The sequence below is a fragment of the Poecilia reticulata genome, linkage group LG20 (genome assembly GCF_000633615.1).
Source record: "Poecilia reticulata strain Guanapo linkage group LG20, Guppy_female_1.0+MT, whole genome shotgun sequence".
In the NCBI taxonomy this organism is placed as follows: domain Eukaryota; kingdom Metazoa; phylum Chordata; class Actinopteri; order Cyprinodontiformes; family Poeciliidae; genus Poecilia; species Poecilia reticulata.
The window spans coordinates 8322889-8345433 of NC_024350.1; the positions used below are offsets into that span (position 1 = coordinate 8322889).

The following is a 22545-nucleotide window of genomic DNA, read 5'->3' on the forward strand; positions in this document are numbered from 1 at the left end:
TAGACGAGTCCTTTCCGACCCCAGTTTAAACAGATAATTCTCCACAAACTATCGCTAGGGTAAGACCCGAGTTTCTGGGGGTTTTCCGGACCTGTTGGACAGAGAACTGGGCAGTAGTGAGTCCAAAGAGTTGTGAGGAGTGGGCGGGACTTACTATTGGGTAGTAACAGACACGTATCATGAGCAGAATATCGTGTATCGTATCATATCGAGAGATTATTGTATCACTAAAGTTCTAATGTAAATATACACTTACTTAGAGGTGTATATTTAAAAGATATTTAAAATATCTGTCAAAGATATTTTGTGCATATTTTAAAATATAGAAAAATAGAATTTTTTTAAATTCACTTAACGTTACTTTAAATTATTAATTTCAGTATGTTTTACATTACATCGCAGTGTATATTTTAGGCTAAAAAAGTATGCCTTTTTTATTTCCTTTATTTAACCAGGTGAACACCGTTGAGATCCAGATCTCATTTTCAAGAGGGACCTGGGCAGAAGTCTGCAACACGCAGCAACCTGATTACAAAATAAAACTAATTAATACATATGCAGAAGTATGTCTTTTAACCACCTATAAAGTAATTTTAGGCATACTTTTTAGATAATATTTTACTATTTTTGTTAAAATTGCAAAGAATAAAAAAATTATAATCCTGAGGTATTGTTTAACAAAGTACATAATACATTTTCAGATGTATGATGCAAGATCTATGTCAACGGCATTAGCTCCAGTTTATACTCCAGACCAGATGATGAGGGTATTGCACACTTTCGTCTTTTTTGAAAAATGCCATAAAAAGAAGTAAAGCCTTGAAAGCCAGTAACAGACGCTGTTCAAATTTGCCATTTTCACTCTCATAATATCGCCTTATAAATAGAGAGAGCCTTGAAAATAGCTAGTAATTTTGGTAAATTCAAGCTGGTGACGTCCTAGCCTGAGTTAGACGACAACACAACAGGACAACAACCGATGCAAATGAAACGTGAGTCACAAAAGGAACCGAAGGGATGAAGGCTGCTAACGTTTTGCTAGCTAGTGGTAAGTTTGCTCATTAATTATCTTTGTTTAACTATAAACAGTGCAGTAAAGATATAAACAAACTTACGTTGGTTTCAGATTTAATTATTTTATCAATTTTATTGTGACTTATGATTATTACTATAACAATCATTCATGTTATAACTGCATGGAGGTTCCGTTTGTTGCAACTTAATATACTTTTCTTCATAAACTTAACCTGGTTTTAATTAAGCTCTGCATGACAAAGAAACTTTGATATTGTGTGGTTGTTCTTATAACATGTTCATCAATGTTTTTATCTTAAACATATTTTTGCAGTCTAGGCAAATGAAGATGAAAGAGGAAACCGCTATTCTAGATGGGAATAGCGGTTCTCAATGTGGGCGGTACCGCCCCCCAGGGGGCGTTCAAAGGACGGCAGGGGGCACTGGCGGACATTTTTACAAAAGGGGGTCGCTGGGATGCCTTTGGGGGGCGTTTAGTTGAAGGTAAACTTTACACCTTAAATGCACAACAATGCCAGTTTAGACCTTGAGCAACTTGGTAAAACTGTATTGTGTAACATTAAATCATGCTTGGCTGCAACTGTATCGATGGCAGCTCTTCTTCCATTCAGTATTTGTTAGCTTCTGTTAGCTTCTTGGCACAGCTCCGTTCTCTTGCTACTGGTGGCTAAAATCACGATACCCTCACTGTGTATCCCTCTGAAAAATGAACCTATTTAAATAAAGAAATAAAGAAATCCCTCCATGGGTGATACCATAGAGAGCGTTCATTTTATAGCGTTAACACCGCTATATAGCGTAAGTGGTCCGGTATGAAACGGGGTGATAGAAAAACACAGCACTTTTAAATTTCAATAATCAAAATGCAGAAATTGTTTCCGTTGTTTTAAAAGGTTTAAGTCAGTCTGCCTTTTCCCCATCTATACTCTTCCCGACCGCCCTGCACCTTAGGGGCTTAAAAAAAAGACTTTCACACCGCGCAAAACTCTGAAACAGGAGAAGCGGGACATAAAACAGAGCGACGAACTAGATGTGAATTATGGCATAAAAACAGAGAATCCGACACTGAACAGTGAAAAAAATCAACACATGATGTGAAACACATCATGACGATTAGGCGGCGCAGCAGGTGATGAGTGAAGATTATTCGTCTTATATTATTCGTCTTGTAATGGATAAATGATCAAATAAATCTAGCAACAGGAAAGAAACTAAAGTGAACATAGCAATAAACCAAGAGAGGATAAAACTAATCAAAGGAAACTAAATAGAAATGAATGAAGAACAAAATGCAAGAATAAACTAAGAAACTAAAGTAAATAGAGAGGAATAAAGTGGTATGGCAAGACCTTTCGAGCAATAATTAATACAGAGGACTGTATGGCAAGAATAAACAGACACTATTTCCAGATAAAAGGTAAAATAACATTGTTGAAATGCCATGGGTTTGTTGAGACCACATCTAATACTGAGAATAAATATATCTTACAGACCATAACAGTAAAGAACTGATCACTTATTTATGTTTTTAAGTAGGTTTATATATTTATTTCTTCAATATTATTTTTCATGTCAGTGTTAATGTCATTAATCTATAAATCAATAGACAGATCTATATAAAGATATAATCCATGTTTCTATCTCATATTTGTATGGCATTAAAAGGACCTGGAACTTTTGAAAAAGGTTGAGAAACACTGGTCTAGAATCAGGTCGTCTGCAGGTCATTTAGCACCACGTTCTCCACGAACATGCTGTGCGCGAACGGAGAAGGGTGACCATCGTCCGGCCACGCCCCGGTCCAGTCGCAGAAGGCTCTCCTCGCCGACCGGAGTCTGACTGTTTTGTTGATATTCACTTTAGTGCAGCTCCATCTAGTAGATGCATAACGTAACTCCAGCTCTACTGTAGCGTCTGTTCTATGCGCCTTATAATCCGGTGCGCCTTGTAGTGCGGAAAATACAATATATGTTAAATCTAATTCAATCACTAAAATAGTACGCTCAAAATATACTAATCAAGCATGTACATAAAAATAAGTACACTTAAAGTACACTAAGTACTACTTCAGTTTGTCCCACAAAAGTACATTGAAGTATGCTTAGCACACTTTAAATAGTGCTTAAGTACTACTTAAATACACTAAGCACCAAATTAGTATTTCAAAAAAGTCACACTTTAAGTATACTTGAAATATACTCATGATTAATCCTACTAAAAGTATGCTTAATGTTAAAATTGTACTTAATACACTAAGTATTAAGTATGTTAAACCCAAGTGTATGTTAATACACTTGGGTTTGCTATTTGGCGAAGATGATAAAAACTTCTCTGAACACCACTGTTGATCTGTTTCTTTTTAAAATCAAACTTAAAGTCAAACTTTACCCCCAGATTGGTGACACAATCCCTGAGATAAGGTGAGCCAAGATTTGCACTGGGGGAGGGACAGCAACTCGGTCCAAACAACAGAACTATGTTTTTGTCATTACGGCAGCATGCGAGTTGATAGACTGTATTGCTTTGTGCCAAAAGAAAAAAGATCTGGCAATCAAAAGCATAACAGTGAAATGAAAACAGGATTTTATGTCTTTTGTTCTGAAAACTTGTAACACTTTTGCTTACATTTTCATTTTGAAATCAGGACTTCATGTCTTTCTTCTCAAAACTTGTAATGCTTGTACTCAAAACATCTCCTCGCTCAGACTTAGTCTCTGCTCAGACTCTGCTCGCTTACAAAACATAGAACTGCTTTTTGGCACAATCGCCTGGCAACCTCTGAGCCAATAGAATAAAAGTGTTGTACTTGGTGCGATTGTTTCCTTCTAGCGGGTGTGCCTGTGTGGCTACCAGGGCCGGCCCAAGCCTCCATGGGGCCCTAAGCGAAATTTGGTTTTGGGGCCCTCTAGTTCTGCTAACAGTGTGAACTGGTTGCAATCAGCAGTCCGATTATTAGATCATTCACACACCTGCTATAAACTTGTTGCATCTCTGGCAGTGCTGTTTACATTATATATACATGCATAATATAAGATACATTTATTGTCCAACTGATTTATCGACCAGTTGAGCGCCAATTTCCTTAATTTTGGGGGATCGTGACTGGCTGATACTTACATGTGAAGTCCATCTTATCCCCTAATCTTATCTTAGTCAGCAAAGGTTTAAAAATCAGCCTCTATTCTGCTCTGCAGTGAGAGGTTTGACTGACAGACTGGCCCACCAGGTCAGGTCTGCATGTTTGCAGTTAACAATATTCACCCCACTGTTTCCAACTCACTGACTTTCTTGTTATATTTAGTGACATTTCAGACAAAAAATATTCATATCAGTCAAAATCAAAATCAGCAGGTCAGGCTTTTTAAGGATCGGTAACCAGGGATCGGCTAGAAAACTGCAATCGGTGCAGCCCTATACACATATTCATGACATTCTTTGATTAAATAAATTTCTCTTAAGCGTTACTCCAATAGCTAAAAATGTAATTTATACCAGGTGAGTCTTTCTCCCCTGAAAATGTGGACCTGTACTGGACTGATTCTGAGCCTTCAAATGATTTTAACAGAAGTTTCACATAACGTAGAAGCTGATGTAAAAATAATGTTTGATTTAGCTACAAAATGATTATAACCAGCAACAAGCAACAAATCCCCAACTACAGCATATAGTAGTTCATCGATGTAACAGCTGTGTAGCCCGACGTAAAAACATTTTGCTAGACAATGTCAAACATTGAGAAGTTTTTATTGTTATCAAACATCATCAAAGATGGCGTTTTGAAGCCAAAATTACCTCAGAAAGATACAGAGTTGATGAGAATCAACTCATTTAAAGTTTAAACTCAGTTTCACACAAACAAGATTTACAAATCTTTTACATTACCAAGGCACATTAAAACAAATCTTTCTCTTGGCTTTTTTCTATCCTTCTTCTTTCTTTTCTCCCTCCCTGAAGGATAAGTACTTTCATGAGACATTGTTTTGCTAACTTAACTTCTGACCGGAGCTTTGAATGCTCACTACACATTGCACGGCAGCTCATGTTATCGGCGATAACCGGTAAATACCTCGGCCACCAGGGGGCCCCCAAGAGCAATTTATTTTTTTTTCTTTTTGTCCATAAAATAATGATTTCTACACACATTATCAAATATATATTATTGTAAAAACAAATTACTTCATAGTGAAATGGTGTGTTTTTGATATTATATGACATAGAAATTATTACTAAAAAACAAACCAAAAAATCAGCTCCACTGAGGGGGGCCCCTTAGTGGCACTAGGGCCCAAAGCAGCTGCTTAGTTTGCTTATGCCTTGGGCTGGCCTGGTGGCTACTATCGATTGTAGCAACCTGCGCCACCCACTGAATGTAACAACGTCAGCTTTCTGCTCCATAGTACACTAAACAGGCTTATAATACACTGGGGGAAACACTGTGTTGGACCAGACTTCCAGTGAGCATTGATCCATGACCCCATCGCTGGTTCACCTATTCCTTCCTTTGAAAGCTGACCTTTACTGGCTGGGATTCAACCACAAGAGATGTAGTTTTGGAACTCTACTGACCAAGCTGTCTAGATATCAGGGTCAAAATGTAATTCCTCAGAGGTTTATGCATTTATCCTTTTACTTTTCCCTCTTTAACCATGTCCAGCTCTCGTTTTTATCTGGATTCTAGGCATTCAGCTACTAATTGTCCCTTAGTAGTAGGCAGAATTAACCCTCCTGTTATGTTTGTTTTTGAGGTACAGCAATAATGTTCCTGGGTCAGTTTGACCCGTGGAGTGTTTAATCCATGCAATAGTGTCAGAAATCAAAAGAATTCTCCAAAACATTTTGGCATCTGATTATTAACTCCAATACTATCCATTTCAATCAATATTTGTGCAATTATTCTTTTTATTTCTCAAAAATAAAGGATCAATGTCTAATTTACTCATTTATTCAATTGGACATAAAAAAATTATTTACATTTTTTATGTCCACTAAAAAATACCAGCAGACAAAAAAAAAACAATAATTATCCTTGAAATAGACTTTTTGTAGTTTTTTTTTTATATTACATGTTGAATCTTTTTTCAAAGGGTTATCTTTATAATTGAACTTGAGACACGTATTCTGTTGTGGGTCAAATTGACCTGCTGATTAAAATCAAGACTAATTAGTCATGAAGAGAGTCAAGTCAAGTCAAGTATACTTTATTGTTAAAAATCTATGTAACAGGGTTAACACAGGAGTTTGAAATTGGGTTTCAGCAGTCGTCAATGTGATATATTCTCTTTCTTATTGTTTATTCAATGTCACATGCTGGTTTTTTTTTTAATTATGTAAAGCACCTTGAAATGCCTTGCTGCTGAAATGTGCTATACAAATAAAATTTGATTGATTGATTGATATAAATAAGACACTGATAGTAACCCCCCCACACACACACATACACACAATGTGCAGTAAAAATACTGATACATGAGTTTACATTCTCTCTCAGATACATTCACTCGCAACACACACACACTCACACACTGCAATACACAAGCATACACACACACATATACACACACATGCACACGCATGCACACACACACACACACACACACACACACACACACCCCCACACACACACACACACACACACACAACAGTAGAAGTGCAATCAGTGGACATACAGGTAATGTGAGGTAATGTAGATGCTGTATGCAAAGTGCAAAAAGTAAAGTGCAAGTGATGTGGTGAAAGAAATGTTTATGAAATATTCTCTAGTGTCCTTGAAATGTTCATGTAGTGTTCTTCAATGTGTTCATGAGTCTGATGGCTTGTGGAAAGAAGCCGTTTCCCAGTCTGCTTGCGCGACACGGAAAACTGCGGTAGCGCTTCCCTGATGGTAGTAGGGAGAAGTTTGTGTGCTGGGTGAGTGGAGTCTCTTATTATGTTCATTGTTCTCTTGGTGTGAAGTGTATAGGTCCTGAATAACTGGTCGAGGTGATCTGATGATCTTTTCTGCTGTCCTCACCACCCTCTGGAGTGCCTTCTTTTTTGCAGCTAGACAGCTGCCATGCCAGACAGAGAGGCTGCTGGTCAGGATGCTCTCAATGGACCTTACCACAGGGGCCGCATTTCATTGGCTAATGCCCATTTTACGTCACAGCACAGCTATCACGTGCCACCAGACCGACAAAGTTTTTGCGTCAGGACTCTAAAAAAAAAGGTTCTCCGTCAGTGGGGTACCTGTACAGGCGATGTCAGGTATCCTGATCGTGTTTGTGGAACTAAAATTCACAGATTTCCAAAATCTGAAACGGAAAGCCTTGTTTGGATCAAAGCTTGTGCACAACCGCATTTGCAGCTCAACCGTCATGGGATCAATAAGAACAAAGGAGTGTCTGCTGGTTTAAGTATTATTGCTTTGCTTTCTTTGTGTTTAGAGAATGAAAAAAAATAGTCAATAATAAACACATCCATTATGAAAACCTTTTAGCCAAGTACAGCATAATGGCAGTACCGATACAACTTCTACATCCTGAAGCCTGAACATTCAAACCCTCAATACCATGAATGCCCGACTTACCCAGCCTTGCAAGAACAATAGCCATCAGTGATCATGTCCACGGCTATATTTATGCTGAGGGTGTGAGAATCTGCTGTTTTTCTCATCGACCGGTAGCATTTAGCTGTGACGACCACAATGTTGGAGGCATTGCGTGGCTCAAACACCTTGATGTCGTCCAAAAAAGATGAAAAAAGATGACATGAACTTGTTGGTTCCCTTGTCCATTGGTCGTGGCTGATATTTTGTGAAAATCCGGCAGAAATGCTAAACTAATCGACCCAGAAATACTCTGCAGAGAACGAAAAATGCCATGTTTAGACGTTGGAGCTAAGCTGTTAATGTGAGACATGAAGTCACGTGGGACTTTCGAGGGGCGTTTCTGGGCGGAGCTTGGTAAGATCCATGGCTCCCTATAGAAGGAGGTGAGAGCAGATTTGGGGAGGTTGGCTCTTCTTAGCCTCCGCAGGAACTGGAGACGTGTCTGAGCCTTTTTGACCAGGGAGGTGGTGTTTGTAGTCCATGTGAGTTTATCTGTGATGTGAGTTGGTTTTTCTTTCCTGAAGTCCACAGTTATTTCTTTTTTATGTTTCCCCCCCCACTTCTACTGAGTGTCCACTTAGAGTAGTCAAAAGTTGCATGAACACCTGCTTTCTCGCAGTTTCCTAGTGAAGTAAAGAGAATAGTGAGAAAGTGTGTGTGTGCATGTGTACGTGTGTGTGCGTGTGTGTGTGTGTGGTGAAATATGGTTCATAGTTGCAAGGAAACAAATAGAATTGGTAATTTTTTAAAACTTTTTTACCCTTCAACTTGACTGCCAGGTCAAATTGACCCGAACAGTATCTATGTAATATGTAGATGCAGGGAGTGGGGAGGTTGCAAATGTGTAAAATTAACCATTTTAGGTATTTAGAGTGTACCTATTAAGACAAATAGAAAAAGTTTCATGCAAAAAAAATACTTGTAATTATTTTTTTTATTTGATCCACAACATAACAGCAGGATTAAACACCACAGTGTCAATAATCAAATCATTTTCTGAGGAAAAACTCAATGTCTTCAAGTTTCAACCCACATGTTGAAACTTGTGGGTTTCAACACAATAGCCTGTGTTAACAATAGCTAACACAGGCTATTGTTAGCATAACATATCCCTCTGATTTCAGCAGAAATTTTCTGAAACATAAAGCAAATCACTGATTTTTCTAGATGTCAATCACAGAACCTTACAGTCATAAGGCAGGATGTAAAACCATTAACTTCTAGCCCACTCTAACCTACTCTTAATGTCTGCTGTTGTGTGAAATATTTAAAAGTAGGAGTCCCCCAGTGTTCACCCAGCCAAGTGGTTAAAAACTGAAGCCTGACCTTTATGACTCAGTTACATTCAGAGACAAACCAAAAGCTAAGGAATCCCATCAACAGAGTCCCTGCTGGGAGAAGCCTTCATGGGAATGCTGCTGTCATCACAACTGCATCCATCACACAGGATTAGAGGCCCATCTATAATACATGATGCCAGTTTGACTGGAGAGCTACAGGCCAGCGGTGAACTGGAGCATGAAAGCGTGTACAACGAGAGGAGGAGTGACAGTTACCACAAGCTGCATGGGATCTGGAATCCTTTTCCACTCTAATGTAAATAAAAACCCAAACTTGTCCTGCATAGAACCAATTTCCTTCATGCTTTCAGCATTCTGAGAATATTCTTGCCTCATAGTAGGTTTGATGGCTGACGTGCTTTACTTCGTATCCCTGATGAGAGTTACAAGCACAGAATGATATTTCTCTTCTGACCTACTTTCCCTGAATTCATGCATAGAAACAGATATAGATAGGTCTGCACTGTTGCTCTAGAAGACAACCTCTGGTTATTTTAGTTGCATTTTTTAATCTCTGTTGTTTACTAAAGGTGCACAGATTATAAAGGAGATATGTTTACCATCCAACACACGTTATTGTTGTTGATGCGTTGAATGTGTTTAGCCAACCAACCAATCTTGCATCATAATACGTCCTGAGAGCATGATCCAGCTCTGCTTGTATTTGCAGGATAAAACAGATACCTGCATAGTGCAAATAAATATCCTGCATATTCTGTTTTGAAGGAACATCCCAGATGAAAGCAGCACGCTGAAAGAATTGAACTCATATTCAAAATGAATTGATTCTTTACTTACATTCTTATTAAATGGGATGTTTTTTCAGCTGATATTGGAGCGCAACTAATGGATCTTTGATGGCAGTTACACAACCACGTTCCCCCTCTCTCTGCGCGGGTTAGTGGGCCACCGCTGTGTGGAAACCAGGACTCACCTCCACAAAATAGAAGCAGGGCAACAGGCTGACGCTGTCTTTGGTCAGGACCTCCTTCTCTCTAACAGACATGATCAGGCCTCCGGATGTCCAAACGGATCCAAAATGTAACAGGGGGAAGGAAGGCGTCCGGCCGGGATCAGGAGCGCGTCATGCCGCCTGGGATCCAGAAGCTCAACCCGACAGCTGCTCGGACTCCAACCTAGCGGCTCGGTTTCCCCTCGGACCAGAACCGAATCTGCGCTGGTGGGGAGCTCCAGGTCGGGTTCTGAGCATGTCGCGCTGCCAGCTGTCAGATGGAGAGCGGGGTCGCGTCGACGTGTGGAGGGAGGAGAGGAGGAGCATGCGCACTGAAGAGCAGCTATGACAGCAGCCAGACTAACTCCAGGCTCGCATCCTTCTGCTTCACATTACGCTTTAACATCTTCAGTTTAAAATGTAACTTTAGTAAAACATTCCATTAATTAGATTGACAGAACGTTCAGTTATTTTGAGTTTACATGCCGTGTCTGCGACAGACTGGCGACCTGTCCAGGATGTACCCTGCGTCTCGCCCGAAACGTTCGCTGGAGATGGGCACCAGCACCCCTCCCGACCCCACTGAGGGACAAGGGTGAAAGAAAATGGCTGGATGGATGGATGCTGTGTTGTAAAAAAAAAAAGTGTTTGCTCCCATATAGTAGCTTCCGTTTTTGCTATTCTATCACAGGGCATATGTTTCATATGAATTTAATTTTAACTTAGACAAAGAAAACCTGAAAAATAGAAAGTTGTTTTCAAATAACACTTTTGTTTATGATTAGAAAAAAGCTCTCCAAAACTAGCAGCTTCTGAAAGAAAGATAAAAAAACAACAGTTTTAATTCAATTTACTGGATCATTCAATGGTGCTGCGCAACACGCTCAAAATCCAAAAATGTATTCCTTTTTAGGCAGAGCCTGAGCTCACTGGTAAATCACAGCTAATCTGTCAGATTGGTACTTTGGTGACGGAACAAAACTGCTTCTGGATCTTGTGTTGCTACATATCACCATACAGAACAAACTATCACAGGCTGACGTTGGCTGTTTGTTATTTTTGTATTAGTCGTTATTTTCATCTGATTTGAGCTCATTTTGCTCTCAGTGTTCACTTTCAGCTTCCTATGCAGCCCAGAGTTCCATCTTCATGTCCTGTCCCTCATCTTGAACGACAAGCCCACTACAGGCTGGTTTAGCTTCTTCTTCCTGGTGAATAAAGCCATCAGCTTTCTGCAACTCTGCCATCAGGGTTATAAGAGTGAGAAAACTTCAACAAGTCTGTTTTCATCTTCTCTCTCCACACCAGAGTGCAGAAGCTGTTTCATGTGGAGTAATGATCCTACTTTGCTTTTGATTATTTTTCTTTTCAGTCGAGACAAGGAAACACATTAGCTTGACTAGCAACAGTTGTCTGCAGTCTCTCCATCTCAGCAGCTGGAGTTTATAACTACTTCAGCATAGTCATAGTAACAGTGTCCTCTTTCACTACTTTCCCAGGTCTCTCAGGATGTGAGGACAGCCTGAACAAGGCAGATTTACTCATAGACCAGATTCCTCCCATGTCTTGATTTAACTGAACTCCAGGGGATGGTCAGGGCCTGAGAAGTTTTTTTTTTTCTCCATCCACTGACTCTTTCTTTTTAATAACATTTTCTCTGATTGGTTGGAGTCTTGAGTTTTCATGCTATAATTGTAGCCAGGAATATTGATGAACCAGTGAATGGACTTCCAGAACCAGCTGCTGTTACACCACGATCACTGACTCAGCTGATCTCCATCCCACTCATTGTGAGGTCAGTCACCTTTAAGAGGAGTAAATATTTATGCTTATGTAAAGCAGTGCACAAGTGTCCCAAAAGAGGATGCTGTTGGTACCACCGCAATTCTGGCATGTTTGTCCTGCCGGGGACACCGTAGTGCAGGGGATTTTTGTGCGTGAACTGCTGTATTTTTTACAGTGTGTTTACTGCCTGTAAGGTAATCAGTAGCTCGGCTAGCCCGGTGTAAAACTGACCATTATATTTTTCTATTGGTTCAGATTGCCAGTTAGGCACAAATTACATTTTCTTTCTGGTGATGTTTGATTGTTTTGTGATGCTTGATTCTTTTGTAAAAAAAGAAAAAAAGCGGTTGAATGCTGACAGTGTGTTTACTGCCTGTAAGGTGGACGAAATAAACGCGCCAAGGTCTCCGCACAACTAAGATCGCTGTGTCTTATTCCTCTTTTCTGCACGGATCACATCCCATCTTCACTCACAAATAAAACACAACGCAGAGTTCATAGGGTGTCTTCCACCAGCGGCAGATCCAAAGAGGGAAAGCCTGGGTTACACTTACATTTGTTCTTATTTTATGTTAAATGTTTTTACTTTAATTTAATTTTCAAGAAATCAGTTTTCTCTTTGGCATTAAATATGATTTTGTCAAAAAAATCAAAATGTTGTTTTTTCTTGTATATCTAAAAAAAGATTCAAAGTGGTAAATAGTTTTGAGAGGCACTGTGTCACTGAACAAACGTCTGACCATGACTGAAGGTGTTGTGACAGTAGCAACATGTGTCACAGTGCAACAACTCAGCTTTCAGACTGCTAAAAGGTAAAGAGACACCACATGGCGGGAGTCCTGTTACTGCTGCTGCCATGGAGACGGGCCTGGAAACACGTCTGCCCTCTGCAAGCTTCTGCTCTGTGAAATCCTAAAAGCAAAAAGACCATGAAGTTATGGAAGCTTCTAATATCAGCTAATTAGTTGAATAGTAAAGGTCAGCTTTTAAATATTAAAAAATGTGTGTAAACTATCATGCACTTGGAATCAACTGAAAGTACTTGACTAATCAAATGTAAACCCTAGTCTAACAACCATATAAGAATACAACCAATAAATACATAAAAGAGAAGGCCTCCTTAATGAAACATATCCATAAGCTTATATATAAAATTAAAGCCTCCAACACATGGAAGCTGAGTACTGCATGTGTAAAGAGATAAAAATGTTCTGTCACTTCTCTACCTGTCCATAACTTTCCATTAGTTAGAATTATACATAAAATGAAGTATAACTTAAGATAATAAGTGTAGCTTTATTAAACTTTAATATGTGGCTTGTTGAGAGGTGGGCTATACTCCAAACATGTTGGGTTTTATTTTTGGGTTTATTGTTGTCCTTGTGTTTAGGGGTGGGATTTATTTTACACTTACATCACAGGAACCCTCCAGACAGACGTGATGGACACGCGCATGCGTTCTAGCAGCAGAGCTCCCTTCCTCATGAGCAGGTGCAGGGGAGCTGAAAGGTATAGGAAGGGGGCTCAGAGTGATGGAACAGACTGAACACTGCTGACTGTGCGTGTGTGTGTGTGACTGACTGGATGGTAAAGCAGAAGAAAACCACTGGCTGCTGTCTGACTTCAGGAAGGCTGAACAGCACTGGGAGCAGACTCTTCTGCTCTGTTCCGTGTCTGCTGTAATATCACCCAGGCAGCAGAGCTACAGGAAGGTAACGAACCATCTAAATTCCTGGAATGTAGATTTTACTGTGAGGCTCACAAACCTGAACTGATCTCATTGTTAGTGAAACTACTGTAGGTCCTTCTTCAGTTCAACAACTGCAGCCAACAGTTCAACAACTTCTGTTTCTTTAAATATTGTGAGATTTCTAAGTGAGAAATGATTCACAATGTAATCTAAAATCCAAAATATGGATTGAAACCTTAATGATGCAAATTTTGAGATTGTTGATTCTAAAGGATCTTAAGACAAGACAAGACAAGACAAGACAAGACAAGACAAGATAAGATAAGATAAGATAAGATAAGATAAGATAAGATAAGATAAGATAAGATAAGATAAGATAAGATAAGATAAGACAAGACAAGACCCATGGGGGAAATTTGATGCAAGAGGTGGAGAGACAGCAAAACATACAGACAGGTGAGATAATGATGTCTCAGTGCAGAGAAATTTCTACAAAGTGAAACAGCTGTACTAACAAGTGGCATCTGAAATGAGAGGGGAAAAATGACATCAGAGTGTAAATAAATAGAAACTGTTTCACATTCTAAGACAATACAACTTCATGTATGTAATGTGAAATAAAGCAACTATGCAATCAAAACTAGGTAGATGGAGCAAATCATAAAATATTAAATGAATAGGAAAAAAAGAAACTTTACTCCTCGAACAACTGAATGGTTATTTTTTCATAAGATTTTTCACAATAGTTGCTTTCCCAACAAATGGTTTTGTTTATACATAATTTAACAGTACATGAGACAAATCATTTATGCCCGTTTCATTATGCTGCCGTCATAGACAGACTTCAAGAGGACGGGCTGAATATTCAACACTTCAAGGACATTTTCACTGTGTTTACAAGTCCACTTTTATATTTCTTTAGCCAGGCTTTAGCCAGGTTCGGACAAGGTGCAATAAAAGTGTCGTGGCTTGTGATGCACAGTATATTTAACGGGCTCTGACTTTACCCTGTTCTGAGTGACCATTTTGAAGACCTTTTACTGCTTACGTACTTTGTACTGTTAAGAGTTCAGCTTATTTTATTTTTATTTTTTCAGATTTTTAGCTGCCGTTTTGGCTGATATCATGTTCCTTTATTCCAGCAAAATGCCAAACCTCATGCTTGATCCACTGGCTCTGGTCGTGTTGTAACAATTTCAAAATACTGTATATTCATTTCTATAATGCTCCATTTTTCTGAACATGCATCTATGTTCAGAAAAATGAACATCCATCCATCCATTTTCTTACACCCTTACAGTGATGTCGGGAGGGTTGCTGGTGCCCATCTCCAGCTAACGTTCCGGGCAAGAGGTGGGGTCACCCTGGACAGGTCKCCAGTCTGTCACAGGGCAACACAGAGACAGGCAGGACAAACAACCATGCACACACACACACACTCACACCTAGGGACAATTTAGAGAAACCAATCAATCTGACAGTCATGTTTTTGGACTGTGGGAGAAAGCCAGAGTACCTGGAGAGAACCGACACATGCACAGGGAGAACATGCAAACTCCATGCAGAAAGATCAGTCAAACTCAGGACCTTCTTGCTGCAAGGCAACAGCTCTACCAACTGTGTCACTGTTAAAGGTTAAACATCTACAGCTATCCCAGCTTCAACATGTTTAGATTTTCATGCAATAGTAGTAGAATCTTCAAATTGTTAATAAGTGAATTGAACATCTACGTTTAACTGTCCAAACACAGTCATGACATGCTTTTAGGCTTCTGTGTTGATGACTGACCACAGTTTTTATGAGAGTTTTATGACCAAGATCCAACATTTAGGATTCTGGTACTTAGTAAGGCTAAATTGAGAAATGCTTCAGTAAATCAGTCAGTCCTGAAACTAAACATGGAACATTAGGCAGAGTAGAATGCCATCATATGCTCATCCTACAATCTGCACTTTTGATTCTGATTGTGTTTGTGAAGAAAACCAGGCTGTGATGCAAGATACACTCTATACCTGTTCTCAAAGTAAAGGAATATTGCATCATACTCGCATCGTAATATATTGTATTGCATTGCATCCTATCACATCATCAAGATTGAGTTTGTTTTCATTGCTCCTAGGGAGGAGTATCGGCGCCATCTTTGGTGTCCACAAACACAACAGGTGTTATGCCCAGAAACGCACGCCTGCCCAAATTTGCGTCCCCTGTCGCGGGAGCGAGCATCGCTCTAAGCTCTCGCATATTGACGAGAAAACGGACAAAAATATGACCGAAGAGGAAATTTTAAAGATATTTGTAACATTATCACGTTTCTTAACCATGTAATCCCTAATACGTTGGGTTTTATTTCGCAAATTACTTGAATTAAATACGGGTTTTACACCTTTACTGAGTCGAACATATGAGTCGAACTTTTTTTCAGTCCGTGTCTGTTGTAAATGTTCTCCGCAAATGGTTTGAAATTCTCTGCTTTGTCTTTTAATACCATAATAGCTCAAAAGCATTACAACAAAGACCCATTATGTAGAACATTTTACATCATGCTTAACTTTCTAGTCTGTTAATGTAGGAGGAAATGCAACTTAATTTATGAGCCTGAAAATATTTGCATCCGTCTTGTTGATATGAAACTTATAGCATTAGCTCAGAGAACAAGTGTCATTACGTAGAAGAGATTAAATCCTTTCAGCTCTTTATTTCCMCCAATTAGCACAGGGATGCATGTTTTGGCAATATAAATTTTGAGCCTGCCACAATATGTCTATTCCCCTCAAATATTATTATAGTGATTTAAAACTTATAACAGCAGTTCTTGGAACTACTCTCATTATGTAGAAAAAGTTATTTCACTCTTAACTCTTTATTTCTCCAAGTTAGCACAGGGATGCATTTTTGGGCAATATTTCCAGCCTGCCAAAATATGCATCCCTTCTCTATTCCCCTCAAATATTATCCTATTGATTTAAAACTTATACCAGCATTTCATGGAACTACTATGATTTTGTAGAATAATTTATTTCACAAAAAACTATTTATTTCTCCATGTTAGCACAGGGATGCATTTTTGGGCAATATTTTCAGCCTGCCAAAATATGCATCACTTCTCTATTCCCCTCAAATATTATCCTATTCATATAAAACTTATACCAGCAGTTCATGGAGCTACGCTTATTGTGTAGAAAAAGTTTTTTCACCCTTAATTCTTTAATTCTTCAAATTATCACAAGGATGTATTTTTGGGCAATATGGATTTCCAGCCTGCCAAAATATGCATCCCCTCTCTATTCCCCTCAAATATTATTATAGTGTTTTAAAACTTATAACAGCAGTTCATGGAACTACTGTGATTGTGTAGAAAAGTTATTTCACTCTTAACTCTTTATTTCTCAAAGTTAGCACAGGGGTGCATTTTGGGCAATATTTCCAGCCTGCCCAAATATGCATCCCCTCTCTATTCCCCTCAAATATTATCCTATTGATATAAAACTTATACCAGCAGTACTTGGAACTACTCTCATTATGTAGAAAAAGTTACAGACGATGTCAAGTATCCTGATCGTATTTGTTGAACTAAAATTCACAGATTTCCAAAATCTGAAACGGAAAGCCTTGCTTGGATTAACGCTTGTGCATGACCGCATTTGCAGCTCAACCGTCATAGGATCAATAAGAACAAAGGAGTGTCTGCTGGCATAAGTATTATTGCTTTGCTTTCTTTGTGTTTAGTGAATGAAAAAATATAGTCAATAATAAACACATCCATTATGAAAACCTTTTAGCCAAGTACAGCATATTGGCAGTACCGATACAACTTCTACATCCTGAAGCCTGTCTGTTACACAGCCTTACGTTAACTGAACGGATCAATATGCAATGTATACCGTATCTGACATACATTAAAGATTTTATTTCACCTGAAAAGGCTTTTTACTAAACTGTACTCGTGTTAGCCACGCTAACTTTTACTAAACTGTAATCGTGTTAGCCATGCTAGCTTTTACTAAACTGTAATCGTGTTAGCCATGCTAGCTTTTACTAAACTGTAATCGTGTTAGCCACGCTAACTTTTACTAAACTGTAATCGTGTTAGCCACGCTAGCACCGAGTACCGTGTATAAGTCCTAGGCACATTCGAACCATCAAAACCATGAATGTCCAACTTACCCAGCCTTGCAAGAACAACAGCCATCAGTGATCTTGTCCACGGCTATATTTATGCTGAGGGTCTGAGGATCTGCTGTTTTCCTCATCGATTGGTAGCATTTAGCTGSMACAATGTTAGAGGCATCGCGTGGCTAAAACATCTTGATGTCATCCAAAAAAGATGACATGAACTTGTTGGTTCCCTTGTCCATTGTCGTGGCTGATATTTTGTGAAAATCCGGCAGAAATGCTAAACTAATTGACTCAGAAATACTCTGCAGAGTCAGTCGAAATGGTAACGTTTCATATCCCTTCAAAATAAGATACAGATGCGCCACAAAAATGAACATTTTACTTTCGTGAAAACTTTAACTCACGGGAGCCCTGAACTTGTTTCTCTGCAACGAGACGGTCCCATCAGGGAGTGACGAGAGACAATGACACCTTAAGTGTTGCTTATATCCACAGTCTGCTTGGTCTCTAGTGGCGAAGCAGCTTGAAGCTTCATTGCCTCATTAGCAGCCGGTCGCCGCATGTTACGCAGAGCGGCTTGTAATGTGGGACTCACCTACCAGTCCGGGATAAATCCATTCTCCTGTCTCTTCTCTGGGCCTTTTCCCCTTTGCAAAGAAACTTTCCAAAGACATCTGATCTGTTTTACTCATTTTGCTGCTTGTGGCTCAATGTTGGTGCGCAAGTAACCGAGAAAATCCGGTTAAAGGATTTTCAAAATAAAAGATCCTCCAGACTCAAATAATACATAAAACGGAAATATTTAATTATTTATTGCGCGGGCCGGTACCAATTGGTCCACGGACCGGTACCGGTCCACGGACGGGGGTTGGGGACCACTGTACTAAAGTATACTTTTTTTTCACCCGGGAACACTATGAAGCTAACTGGAAATTGCCTGCAATGTAAACAGCCGTCCTCCAGTGTGCAGACAGAAGAGCTGATCTGAACCAGGTGGCTGTTAATGTTAGTTTAATATTTGGAAGTGTGACCAACACAGACTGAACGCCTTCATTCACTTTCTCCACTGCCGTTGATGGAACTACAGGCAGACTAGAATTCCAAAACATCGCAGAAAAACAATGTCATTGTTCTCAACTTCTCCTTCTGTTCGCTGATTGGCCCGGCTAAAAATCTACTGGAGGCAATCCAAGCAAATTGGGAGGAAGTCCAGGCTGTGCTGTAAGCAAGATTATTTTTTTGAGCGGAATTAGACAGGCCAGACTGTCATTTGAGTGGTGCCAGAACACCAGTGGAATCATTTCCTTTGTGAAATTAAGCACCTCCCTAATGTCTCACTTGTGACCAAAGTCTTGTTGTCATGTTCTTACAGTTTACAACCAGTACTGGGTGTAAACTGTACTGGGTACAGCACAGTTTACACTGTTGACTCCTTGTATTTGTGAGGTCAGTGCGCACGCACGCGCACACACACACACACACACACACACACACACACACACACACACACACACACACACACACACACACACACACACACACGTGAACTTTGCCAGGCAAAAACGTGGCCCACTGCAACTCTTTGCTTCATTAAAGTAGCACGAGTTTCATTTATTTATGTAAAAAGAAAATAACTGACAATAAAATGTTTTTTTTTTAAACCCAACTCTTTAATGTATGTTTGGAGAAGAGTCAGATTTGCCTGCAGTTTGTTAGTTGCAGATGAAGTGTGATCATATCAGGGTGAGATCAGGCAGAATCAGTTTGTTCTCATTATCTGTTGATGACATCTAGTGGCAGAGAGGCAGAACTACAGCCTGACTTTGTATATAGTTTCCATTAGACAGAAGTGAATTGATTTCAGACTGCTTGCTGTGACTTTATTGCTTTTAGCTGCCTGATGTGAATGCACCAATCCATTTATTCTCTGTGGCGAATGAATAAATGACTGAATTAATAAAATGACTGATTTTACAGCAACACTTTTTCATTTTAGGATTACTGCGTTTTCTTTTGATGATTGACATCAATCATCATGTTATGATGATTGATGTCATCATAACATCAATCCAATGTTATGACATTAAAAAAGATGTCATAACATTAAAAAGATGTCATAACATATTTTTTAACTTTCTGTATAGCTCCTTTAAGTTTCTTTTGATTTCTCTGCAGTTTTTGCTGACAAGAGGAATATGCCTACTCAACACGTTAGTAGGAAAGAGCAGAGGAAAATGTACACGTCATTGGCATATGAGGTAAGAAGATCAAGATTACATTATTGCCAAACATTTATTATTTGTCTGAACAATTCTAAGGAACCATCTTTCCGATTAGACCCATTTAAATATATACTTATGTTTTCAAACTTAAATTAACACATTTCAGGTCAAACTGGCCTTGGGCCTGGAAGATTACTAGATTTGTATGTTTGACTAAAAATTACCATGATGTTGTAAAAGCAAAGGCATCTCAACCAGTATCAGTTTTGGACTGTAAACTGTAGAAGTGATCAACTGGAAAATGGTCCAGATTACATTGTGCCTATTTTAATTACATATACCCAAAACAAAGCATCTCTGACTTTCTCACAGCAAAACGTTCAAAACGTGATTGGAGTTGACTCCTTGTATTTGTGAGGTCAGTGATCACAACTGCTTGAGACCCCCTCTAAAACAGCTTTGAACTGCTCAAACTGGGCCCATTCTATATGGTTAGGTCCAAAGTCAGTTATACTCCTGGCAGATTTTGATTAAATCTATCAGTGAGAATGCATTACTGTTCTTCTGGAGAGTTATGCTATATCTTTTGTCCGATTGGTATACTCCCAACAAAGAAGCTAGACATGTCTTAGGAAAATGGATTCCGTGTGTAACAAAATAAAGTGATAGCAGACCCGCAGTATAAGTGTTTGGGGTTAAATGAGACCTCTGCCTTTTCTGATTTGACTTGGTGACTTTAGCATGTGGAGATGACATAGTGGGTTTTTCTGGAAAGTTTTCCCAATCCTTCAATATCACTGCCTCGACTTCATGCCACAATCATTTTTTTTTTCAAGAAAACCAGCCTGTAGGAAGAGTCTTCACTTCACTGGGTTGGATGAAAGATGCAGCATAAATGTGTTATGAAGTATGACATGGCAGATAAGCTGTGACTGCTCGAAGCATGCAACTTTGGTGATTTCCCTTGCATTGCCTTGCCTTTTAATAAGTGATTTTTATTTATATGCATTGGTGGAATCAAATCCTAAGTGCTGAACTTAGCATGCCTGCAGAAATGCTCTAGATTTTTCTCAGTTTTTGCAATGCCTGGTACCAAGGGCGTAGGAACGAGTCTGTCATTGGGGGGACGCATATCAGAAACCTGACAGATCAGTAAATAGCTTGAGCAGAAATGTCATAAACTATTATGCCATCAACACGTCAGTAATGCGTTACTCTAATCTGACCCTGGTTTCAGTAACAAGTATTCTAACATGTTACTATTTACAATCCAATAATCAGATTAAAGTTATGCATAGTACAATGACCGTCATTCCAGGATGAACACTCACTTTAGCATTTGCCTCACAACTAGCAAGATGAATACTCTGGTAGCACAGACAGGCTAACAGATTCTGATATATCTTATTTGTCAAAATGCATTGATATAAATTGACTGGTAATTGAACTGGTTCTACCTCTTTCTAAAACCAAAGTAGAAAACAGCTCATAAAATAAGACTTGACAGTTTTAAACTCAATACACCAGTTTGACCAACAAAACTAAAATGTAAAAAACAAGTTTTGTTCTTCTTGAACAACTCTCTACATCAGTGCAACGGTTTGATCTACAAAATAAATAAAAATGATACTTTTCACATCTGACCTGTAGCTCCTCACCGTTAACTCAGTCTCACTTTCCAGCTCTGCATTCAGTAACTTACCAAATATGATCCATAAAAACACTGAGGCAAAAAGACTAAATGTTTTTTTTCCCTGTCATTTTCAGCCGCAAACATTTAACTAAAATATCTACAGATATGTGTTTCTGTCTCTGCCTCCCTCTGACTCTCTGCAGCCTGATGTTCCTGCATGGATTCACAACAGACACTACAGTAATGTACAGTGTCAGAATGTGAACTAAATATAAAAAGTATGTTTTTATCATACAGAATGAGAATTTAAACAACTTAATTTTCAGATGTATACATTATTATACATCTCAACTCTATTTAYTGTGTAGCAAAAATTTTCACTCATTTATTTTTAAACCTTTCCTGAGGTAAACCTACCTCACTTTTCTTATTGTCTGCTAACCATTATCCTTATAGTGTGGAAATAATGGAAAAATATTGAAACGTTGAAAGAAATCAACCTGACATCAGTCTTCACCTGTTCTCCTTTCTGGTTTTATTGAAATTAATATACATTTTATATCTTCACACTCTGAAAGTGCATCTGGCTTTCCTATGTCTTCCCTGACCTGCTCCTCTCATAATAATAGTTTAGTTTATTTAAAAATTTAAAACAGTTAATGCATATTTCAATAAACTAAATGAAGATCTCACCAGAGCTTCTTAACCTTTCTTCAATATCATTCTAGCACTGCTGTTCTCCTAAATATAATATAATATAATATAATATAATATAATATAATATAATATAATATAATATAATATAATTACTATAATATAAATACGTGTTAAGCGGTCGAGTATGATCAGGTGTTGTTCAGTTTAAATAATAAAAAGGCTAATTTTGCTGCGGTTTCAGTCTCATTCTAAATCAGTGTTTCTCAACCTTTTTCAGCCGAGCCTATAGATTAATAGTTTTATTGGACAGAAATTACAAAGAACAAATCTGGTTCTTAATCAAATCCCAATGAGTCAAATTGAAAGTGTCATGGAGTCATCAGCCTCATGACATTAACACTGACATGAAAAATAACATTGAAGAAAAAAATATATAAAATCTAATTAAAAACATAAATAAGTGATCAGTTCTTTACTGTTATGGTCTGTAAGATATATTTATTCTCAGTATTAGATGCAGTGGCGGAG

At 38.6% G+C, this 22545-nt stretch overlaps 1 protein-coding gene and 1 long non-coding RNA gene across 3 annotated transcripts in view; both read right to left on the reverse strand.

Annotated features, from left to right (window-relative positions):
* Positions 1-10425, reverse strand: part of plppr4b (phospholipid phosphatase related 4b) — a 49122-nt gene extending 38697 nt beyond the window's left edge. Inside the window, exon 1 of the mRNA XM_008438532.2 lies at positions 9896-10425. Within this exon, the coding sequence (XP_008436754.1) occupies positions 9896-9967 (72 nt within the window). The 5' untranslated portion in view covers positions 9968-10425. The remainder of the gene's footprint in view (positions 1-9895) is intronic.
* Positions 10426-12321: 1896 nt separating this feature from the next.
* Positions 12322-22545, reverse strand: part of LOC103482399 (uncharacterized) — a 19258-nt gene continuing 9034 nt past the window's right edge. For both annotated transcript variants that reach the window (XR_536459.2, XR_536458.2), the window contains exons 2-4: positions 13280-13430; positions 13113-13200; positions 12322-12610 (exon numbers count right to left, since the gene is read on the reverse strand). This is a non-coding gene — a long non-coding RNA (uncharacterized LOC103482399). The remainder of the gene's footprint in view (positions 12611-13112; positions 13201-13279; positions 13431-22545) is intronic.